This window comes from Nannospalax galili, unplaced genomic scaffold (genome assembly GCF_000622305.1).
Source record: "Nannospalax galili isolate Female #2095 unplaced genomic scaffold, S.galili_v1.0 scaffold2819, whole genome shotgun sequence".
Taxonomy (NCBI): Eukaryota; Metazoa; Chordata; class Mammalia; order Rodentia; family Spalacidae; genus Nannospalax; species Nannospalax galili.
The window spans coordinates 21,729-31,471 of NW_008342002.1; the positions used below are offsets into that span (position 1 = coordinate 21,729).

General features: G+C 45.9%; 1 protein-coding gene across 2 annotated transcripts in view; it reads left to right on the forward strand.

The window, feature by feature from the left end:
* The first annotated feature begins 934 nt into the window (after nucleotides 1–934).
* LOC103737913 (zinc finger protein 585A-like) overlaps nucleotides 935–9,743 on the forward strand; it is a 32,076-nt gene continuing 23,267 nt past the window's right edge. For both annotated transcript variants that reach the window (XM_029565722.1, XM_008837737.3), the window contains exon 1: nucleotides 935–1,764. Coding sequence is in view for 1 of the 2 variants with exons in the window: in XM_008837737.3 (XP_008835959.1) it covers nucleotides 1,507–1,764 (258 nt within the window). In the remaining variant the exon portion in view is untranslated. The remainder of the gene's footprint in view (nucleotides 1,765–9,743) is intronic.

Genomic DNA, 9,743 nt, shown 5'->3' on the forward strand with positions numbered 1-9,743 from the left:
CACCTACCTCTGTTCAGCTTTATTTTTAACAATGGAATAAGTCACTTCTACTTAAAGTCCATTACACTTAGATCTTATTCAGTTTTCCTTTTGTGACTATGGCTGATCTGGCTTGAACTGGTTTTCAGTGCATGCACAATAAGGTAAACTCTGTCCTTAAAGTGCACTTTTAGGGAGAACCCCTGATTTACCATCTTCTGCTTATGCATAATTGGGCATGCATATGATTAAAATCAGATGCATTATGGGAAGTGACGTGTACCACAGAGGAAAGATCATGTAACTTATCTGTCAATCAAAATATGTGCTATCTTCCTCTTTCCCTTTCACCATGTGCATTATTTTTATAGGAAACAAAATTTTAATGTAAAAACTTAGAAGCAGGACTTGTGCATGTATAGTTCTGGGCTGTAGAAGATTGAGGCAGGACACCGAGAAGTTCATTAGCAGCCTCAGTTGCATAACAAGTTTGAAAACAACTTGGGCTACTTAATACACAGCCTCAATACAAGACAAAAGTGCACTTTATCCTCAGATTTTATTATTATTTTTCACGTTCTAGTCCTATGGAACACAGTCTCAAAAGTCAAAAAGTGAAAAAGAAAAGCATTTTTCCTCTTATCTTGTTTTATTGGCCCAGGGGATTGCTTCCTATTTCAAATCTCAGGCTGCCTACTTAAAATAGTGGAGTTAAAAAGATTACACTAAGAATTTTAAAACATCATATTATTTCCACTTTGAATAAGATGCATAGTTCTATATAATTTGTCAGCATGGACAAGCCCACGTGCAGAGGGTTAAGTTCAATTTTATTTATTTATAATTTATTTATTTTTGTTTTATGAATGTTTTGTCTGCATGTATGTCAGTTCACCCATATCATGCAATGCCCATGGTGGCCCACAGCCCCCTGGAACTTGAGCTAAGGTTGGTTGTTAGCTACCTTGCAGGTGCTGGGAACCCAACCCAGGTCCTCTACAAGAGAACCCAGTGCTCTTACCCCAGAGCCATCTCATCTCTATAGCCCACAAGTCAAAATGTTTAACAAGGGTTCAAACGTTCCAGAGGATGACTTGCTTTAAAATGCCTGTGGGCAAGATCTTGTTATTTAATTCATACATTTATCTTGTGTTTGATGGAGCTGGTTATCTCTTTCCACGTTGTGGGGTCCAGGGATTGATGAGAGACATCCAGACTTGGCTGCATGCCCCTTCGCCTGCTGAATAAGCTGCCTCGAAGGCCTGAGCTTATCCTTGTTTCATTCTCCCATCAGGTGGAGCCATCTAGTGTCTCTCTGGGTCTGAGGAAATAAAAGTACCTGAAGAACTTTCCAGCTGGAGGGAGCGTTGTAAAGAATGTCCAGTCAGGCACGCAGAGACTTGGGGGCAGAATTCGTTCTGAAGCCTGTGGCTTTTCCTCCCTTTCACAAGGATAAGTGAACATTTTCAAAGGGCCAGGATCTCCCAGAGGAAGTTCTGCATTAAGATAACTGCAGGAAAGAACTTAATGTTTGGTTTCCTGGTCCGGTCCTGCGGTCTGCTGTCACTCAGAGGCTCAGACCCGATGGTCCACTGTGCGGCGCTGCTGTTCCATCTCCAGCCGCGCTCCGGGCAGGGGCGGGCTTTGCAATCTGACCCGCCATCTTTCCTCCCCTCGGTCCCTCTAGGTTCGGGGACCCCGAGACTGTGTGCTTTGTCCTTTGGCCCTGCGACTCTGCTGCGGGAGGAGCGCAGTGAGGACAGGATGTCCGGGAATCAGGAGATGGTGAGCGGGTCCTGACGGGAGAAGGCCGAGTCCACTCCCCGCCGCTCCGGGAGCCCCGGGCGTCCTGTCCCGGCCCTGCTCGGGGCCTCGAGTCCGGGCTGCAGCGCTGTCCGCAGGAGTCCTGGGCTCGGGGGCTCGGGAGGGCGCAAGGGGGGGGCGGGCGGTGGAGCGGCCGGCGCGGAGCTGCGGGGTTCTCGGCCCTGGCCTGCGGCCCCGGGGCGGGGGCGGCCGGAGCGCGGCTCGGGAAGGGGGTTGGTCCCGGCGCCCGGCAGCCCAGGGAACCCGCCCCTCCTCGACTTTGCGGCTCCTCTGGGTTTGTTTCGGGGCTGCCTGTCTCTGCATCTGTGATCTCTGTATCTCCACGTCTCTGTGGTCTCTGTAGTCTGTGACTTGCCTATGAGGCTGTCTCACTATCTGAATCTAGTTATCTGAGCACGAACTCCATCCTTTGTCTCTTCTATCACTAGCCCCCCCCCCTTTTTTCCCCGGGATCTCTCTCTACCTCTTTCCCAGAATACATTTCCTGACGCTCTGCAGTCTCTAGGAAGGGAGTTGAATGACCTTGTTTAGGGACTGTTTCTCTTTTTGGGTCTGTGCCTCCCTCCTCCCCTTGTGGGCTGCGGTGAGGTTGTGCCTGGGGATGGAACCTAGGGCTTCATGCTTATTAGCCGCACTCTCTGCCATTGTGATAGGGTTCCTCCTTATCAAATAATTAACTAGTTGACTAGCTATTTTCTGTTTTTGAAACAAGGTCTGACTCTGTAGGTCAGGTTGATCTTGAACTTGCAATCTACCTGTCTCGACCTTCCGAGTGACTGATTACCCTCCACCGTCAGGACTGGCTCTGTGACGTTTTTTGTGGAAATGAATAAAGAAATGGAGATGCTTTTTTTCCCAGGTGCCCAGGAACTAGCTGTCCTGCCTCCCCCATGTCACTCACAGTGGCCTGTATGGGCGTGGGTGGGGACTGCTCACAAGGCTAAATATGTCTCTTCTTGCCTGGTCTCTGCACCAGAGGGACCCCTGGGAGCACATGGTGCTGTGAAAAACCTCAACATTCAGAGAGCGAAAGAGCTTGAGACAGGTGCAGAGACTCCGAGAGATAGCGCTAGCAAAATGCACAGACAGACCAACAGGACACAGCTGGCCAGGGCCCAGGGACTGGAAGTCAGTTTCATTTTCTCTATTCCTCCCTTATCCTTCAACCCCCTTGAAGATCTGGTGGGTGAGGAATGGACCAGGTGATTTGGGAGCCAGTTCAGAAGCAGAGGACCTGGGGTACCCTGTAGATGCAGCCTCCTCCTGTTTCCCCACTGGGCAGGGCTGTGAAGTGCTGACCTTGCCTTGATTTCCCCAAGGACAGGGTCACAGTCACTGAATTACAGGGAAAAGGGGAGAAGGCTTTGGAGGATGGTTTCAGAGTGGGAAAGTTGTGGGGAGAGGAGTGGGGCTCCAGAAGGAACCAAGAGAATCAGAAGTATACCCTAATTCTGCTGGAGACATAACAGGGTTTTCTGTCTGGGTATTCCTGTGTTTGCAATTAGATCTCTCCATTTCTTTTCTTGTCGTCTCCAGTTTTTTTTGTGTTTTGCAGACCGGATCACATTCTGTAGGCAAGACTGGTCTGGAATTCATAGTGTGGGCCAGGATGACCTCAAACCTAGGGTAGTCCTCTTGCCTCACCGTTCCAAGCCTAGGCATTTATAGACACAAACTCTGGCTCCCTGTACCTTTTTGTCTCTCCACCTTTCTGTGCTTTGTAGCCTGGATTTGAGAACTTGACTTAAGGAGTAGCTGTACACAGGTCTCACCTCTTCCCACTTTCTGTCTTTCTTAGTCTCTCCGTCAGTGCTAAAGTGAAACATGGGATGTTCAGATCTCACTGCCACACCAGGAATGGTGGTGTAGCCCTGCAAACCCATCTATCAGGAGGCTGAGGCCAAAGGAAGGATGGAAAGTTTATGGCCAAACCTTGCTACAGAGCAAGTTGAAGGCCAAGTGGGGCAACATGGGAAAACCCAAACTGTGTCTGTGTTTGTGTGTGTGTGTACACGATGTGTCGTGCACTGTGTGTGTGTGTGTGTGTGTGTGTGTGTGTGTACAATGTGTCCTGTACAGTGTGTATGCTTGCATCTGCATATTCGTGTGTGACTATGATCATGCCCATGGCACACACAGTTGCAGAGTTCAGAGGACAACCTCAGGTGTCAGGTCTTGCTTTTAGTCTTTGAGACAGGCTCTTTGCTGTGTTTTCACTGCCTATCCCAAGGATTCTCCTGCCTGCCTCCCATCTCCTTTAGAAACACTGGGATTACAGAAGTTTCTGCTAGGCCTCCTCCTTTAGGGAGGTTCTGGGGATTTGATCTCAAGTCCTCACAATTGCACAAGTGCATTTATCTATGGAACCATCTCCCCAGTCTAGCCATCTCCCTGGTCTAGCCATGTCACCAGAGTCCCCTGAAACTCAATTTCTTCTAGAGCATGGAGGGTTGTCACCCTTGTCTGCCAGTGTGGTTGAGCCACAGCAAGGAAAGTCAGAGCAGTTGATTGGAAAGTTCTAAGATTGCTTTAAAGTCAACTTGCCCTCCTCACTGGATCCCTGAAATACTGAAGTATGTGATATAGAGCTCTCCCCATCATACAGATAGGGAAGCTGTGTCCAAAGGAAAGATTTAAGAGCGGACTCCCAACTGCTTGCCACCCTGGGGGAAGACACTGTAGACAGAAATATGGCTGGCAAACACTCAAACCAGGAGAGGGAGTCACACAGCTGTGGGGGAATGGGGTCCTTTTATAGCAGTGAAATTACTGTCTCTGGGGACATTTTTATGAGGTCATACTTGAATTGCGTTCAAGAGGGCAGCTCACTATCTTGAGGGAGTAATTTTTGTAACGTGTCTTTCCTGACACTGGCCACTTGAAGTGAGGTGCCTGGGGCCATTTGGAGTTGGACTTTTGTTGTTTGTATAAGGTATCAAGTCATTGGGTCAGGCTTCAGGCAGTTAGAGCCTGACTGCTGGAGGTAGTGGAAATTGAAAAGCAATATTTGTACATTTATTTATTGTATGTATGTGTGTATATCAATACATTCCACACTGTGCATGTGGAGGTCAGAGGACAGCTTTGTGGAGTCAGTTCTCTCCCATCACCATGTGGGTTCTGGGGGAATGAGAGGTAATTTGGCTTGGTGACTCGAGCATTAAAATTGTGTTGTTTATTTTTGGTCTTTAATATCTGGGCCTCTTTTCTTTTGAGACAGGGTCACATTATGTGGCATTGGCTGACCTGGAACTTTCTGGGTGAAACAGGTTGGCAAATTCACAGAGCTCATCTTTTTGCCTCCCAAGTGCTGGAAATGCTTTGGAGTTGAGATGGGGTATGGGGAGTATCCTCTGGACATTCTTGATTGACATAGGTTATAGATCAGAAGGTATAAATTACTTGGTTTTCATTTTGGAGTGGGTAGGGATTAGTTATTGCAGTAGCAGTGTGGACTGTGAGGTCACTAGACATGAAGAGGTTCTTTCTGGTAGGAGGCCACTCGGCATACATGTAGTGCTTGAAAGGCCCTTTGTAATAGAAGAGTCTGTATTTGTTGACTATGTTTTCTGAATCAGGGGAAGGCCCTTGAGTTGGAGGATTGGGTGAGCTTTCTTTTAGGGACTTGCAAGGAACCCCTTGGCTCGGTTAGTTGCCTTTCACAGTGGTGTGCTGGGAGGGAGGGGGGCGTGGGTCAAGGTCTTCCTTGAATGAAAAATAGAGTTTGGAACCCTGCTGTTGTTTAACACTTAAAGCTTGCAAAAAACATTTGCTTGTTTGTTCTGAGACAGGGTGTTCCTGTAGCTCCAGCTGGTCTGGAGCTTACTATGTAGACCAGGCTGGCCTCAGTTTCACAAAGATCAGCCTGCCTCTGCCTCCCAAGTGCTGGGATTAGGATTAAAGGTGTGTCCCATCAGGCCTGGCTGCCAAAAAACATTTTAAAGTAAATTGTGACTCTGAAGTCTCAGTATGTTTAATTCTGACAGACTCTGAAAACAAGGAATGATCTTGAAACAAGTAGATCTTTGCTCTTTAAGCAAATTTTTCTTTTTTAAAAATTTTATTTATTATTTTTATGTGTATGTATGTATTGCCTATGTAGGTAGGTACACCCGTGTCGTGCAGTGCCCACAGAGGGCAGAAGAGGCTGTCGGATCCCCTGGAACTGGAGTTACGGATAGTTGTTAGCTGCTGTGTGGGTGCTGGGATTCAAATCTGGGTCTTCTGCAAGAACAGCCAGTGTTCTTAACTGCTGAGCCATCTCTCTAGCCCCTCTTTAAGCAAGCTTTAAAACCATATTTTTTTGCGTTTACTTTTATAAATATTTTATTAATATACTTCATCGCTCTGAATTTCATCTATTTATAACAGTTCTTGATTTTAGAACAAAACTTATTTAGGAAAAAAAATCATTTCTTGTCCAAAATAATTTCCTTCATTTATAAATGTGTTTTCTAGACCTGTAACTTTTTCATCTTTTGTTACACAGGCCATTTCTCTTTTCTCCTATTAGAATTCAATTTCCTGTGTAATTTAGTCTTTTGTCTTAAAGCCATAAATGTTGCAACCCTCTGATGGGGTCTGGGACCTGGGTCTAGGAGTGGCAAAAATCAGGACACAGGGGATGCAGAGGATGTAAAGCCAATGCATACTTTATTCTGAGATGCAGCCTTATTTATAGTAAAACAAGAGGATGATAAAATGTTCTTTTCAAGCCAAATTATCTCATCGTGATATTTACAGTACCTTCATACTATTTGCAGTACCTTCATGTTCCTAGGGCTCAGCCCTTCTTGGAATCTTATCTGTCCTTCTGTGCTTGTTAAACGACATTCTGTTCTTTACTTATAACTTTATTAGCTACACAGCTTTAACAGGGTTTAAGGAACAGTCAGTCTCATGACAAGAATAACTTCAGGCCAAGAACACTCAAGTCCCCAGGGAGGAAGTGTTCTTCCTCTTTATCTCAGTGTGGCAAGAATAACTGAGGCCTTTTGTTCCAGCTCTGAGTTGATTTCAGGTCAGAGATCAGACCTTCACACATAAAAGCCTGAACAGAGACCACATCTGGGTAGTTTTTGTCTTTTATAAAGTAGCTGGAACTTGCTCTTACAGCTGAATTTTTTTATTAGTTAAATCTTTTTAACTTCTAAATTAGACTAAAAGGTGGTGACACTGTTTATATAATGCCAAGCTAATGTTGCTCCCCCAGACATTTAAGATAACTATTTTCTTATTTTTGTTTCATTTTATGAATCAAAAAGGAATTAGGACTAAGCCTACATGTACGAATGTTTGCTTGTAGTCCAATTTGAATTAAGTCAGTTCGGTGTATAAATATACCACATAACATATCTAAAGGTATACAAGAAATATATTGAATCATAGACACAGGCTAATAGCTTGGAAAAACCACAAACAATTACATGAAAATTATTATGAACAAATCAACAAGAAACTCTCAGAACATACAGCATATTACATCTGAATATTTTCTTAGTAGAAATAGTTATTTCTGAAAGAGATGGAGTATAATGTAAATACTGAAAGTGGATAGCATTTACCTGTTTCTTGAATTGTCTGTGTGAAGTTCTGACCAAGTGTGTAGGGGAGAGGGCGTACCTGCTGGAAGCCTGAGCATGTACAGAAAGGTCCTCAGCGGAGAGGAGGTGGAGAAGAGGAGACACAGGGAAGGCTAGTGAGGAAGAACTGGATAGGCACATAGACTAGCAGCTAAGGATCGTGGGGCAGAGCCAGTGAAGGCCTGGTGTAAGGGATCTCAGAGGCCTTTACTAAATTACAAGACAAGAGGTGTAATGGTAATGAACAGTTACGGGTTAACGTGGTACAAGCTGTTCAGTGTTCTTGTTAAGGAGTGGGAACAAAGGCCCCATTTCCTTATAAAGGAAGGTAAGTTTTTCCTTTTAGAGATTCTGAGGATTAAATTAGACCAGTTCCCCCCCCCCCCCCAGAATTCTTCCCAGGGTTGAGCCAGAGGGAATAGGGGATGTGAGACCCATTGTGTGTCTTTTCAGAAGTATAAAAGTTATCTTGAGAATGTCTTTTTAGAGTATTAAACATCTGCATGTATTTGGTGAGACCCAGTCTCACAGTGCTGGCTTGACTGAGGCATGTTCTAAGCTGGGGTAGCCCCAAGAATAGAGATCTCTGGACTCAAGGAGGCGAAACCCAGTTGAAGTATGGAGCCAAAGCTACCCAGTTGCTCTGGCAGGGTGGACATGCAGGGTGCTCACTAATTGAAATTGGCTACATGACAGCTGGGAGGGAAAGGGAAAAGCTGATTACCTGTAGGATTCCTGGATCAGGAAGTCAGGCCATGAAGAAAAACTGTCAGCCCCCAATGAGCCCAGCCACACATTCCCTCTAGCGCTAAACACAGTGAGGGGAGGGATGACGGAGGCAGTCCTCACAGTGTGTATGGATTTCCCTAGATGGACTCTTGTCCTTGTGCCTCATAATGAGAATGAGGGGCTCCTAGAAAGAAGAAAAGCAGCCCCTTAGCCTTACAGAGGGGCTAAAAGGATCTCCTTAACTCACAGGGATGCTTGGCTGGCCACCACAAGCACCAGTATGGACACAGGCCAAGAGAGAAAAAGGCAAAGTTCTCTGGATCATTAAAGTAGTGGAGGTTAAGTATTTACCTGACTAGAGTTGATGCAAAGGTTTTAATAAAACGTAGAAACTATGGGTAGAAAACCTCCACCTAATTCTTAGAGGGTATATTAGTCAGGGTTTTCCAAAGAAACAGAACCAGTAGAATGAATATATATGTATAGAGATTTACCAGCTTAGCTCACAGGATAGAGTCCAAGTAGTCCAAAGATGGCTGCACCACACTGGAGAGGCTGAGACTCCGTAGTCGCTCAGTCAATGAGGCTGGATACCTCAGTAGTCCCAATCTGGCACTGAAGGTCTTGACGAATTCCAAAAGATCAGCTAGCCTTCAGTCTACAGCAGTAACACGAACTCACCAGCAAGATAGAAGGCAAGCAGCAAGAAGCCAGGTGTTCTCCCCTGCCATGGCCTTTTATACAGGCTGCCATCAGAAGGTAACACCCACATTTAGGGTGTGCCTTCCAGCTTCAGATGATCCAATCAAGATCTCTCTCATTTCAGTTAATCCCAGATCCAGTCAAGTTGACACCCAGGATTAGCCATCACAGAGGATTAGGCTCTTCTGAGAGGGAATGTGGTCCATTTATAGCACTTGGGTGAAATCGCCTTTTCTTGTCCTTGGGCCCATGGTGTGGTGTCACATTGAATAGAGTTCAGGAGGGCAGCTCCCTATACTAGAATAGTAATTCTATAACACCACTTGACTTCTAGACTGGCCATTGGTGGTGAGGCACCAGGAGTCACTGGAGATTAGCTGTAAAAAAGTTCCAGATGAGGCTTGAAGCATTCAGGGTCTGACTGCTAGAGAGGGGGGGAATTTTGCTTTTTGCATTTGACCTTTTTGTCTCTATAGTGATGATCTGAGGACAGAGGTGAGTAGTTGAGGTAACACAGTCAGCAGCAGCCTGAAGACTAACTCAAGAGAGGAGGTTTTGAGGGAGGAGAGAATTTGTTGGGGAACGGAGGGTGGAAGTAAATTCTAAGGAAAGGGTGATTGAGCAGATCTGAGTGTCTGAGAGTGGAGGCATGGCCTTTGGAAGGAGGAAGGCAGGGTGGAGAGAAGGGAGAGTTGATGGGACTTGGGAAGGGAAAGGAGCCACTTCCTGTGGAGTCTGGTGTAGTCTCGCCAGTGAGAGACACAAATTCTAGCCCAGATACCAGGCAGGGTGGTACATACTTTATTCCCAGCACTGGGAGGCAGAGGCAGGTGGATCTCTGTGAGATCAAGGCCAGTCTGGTCTACATAGTGAGTTCCAGGCCATATAGGTCTACAGGGAGACCCTGTCTCGAAACCGAAAAAAAGA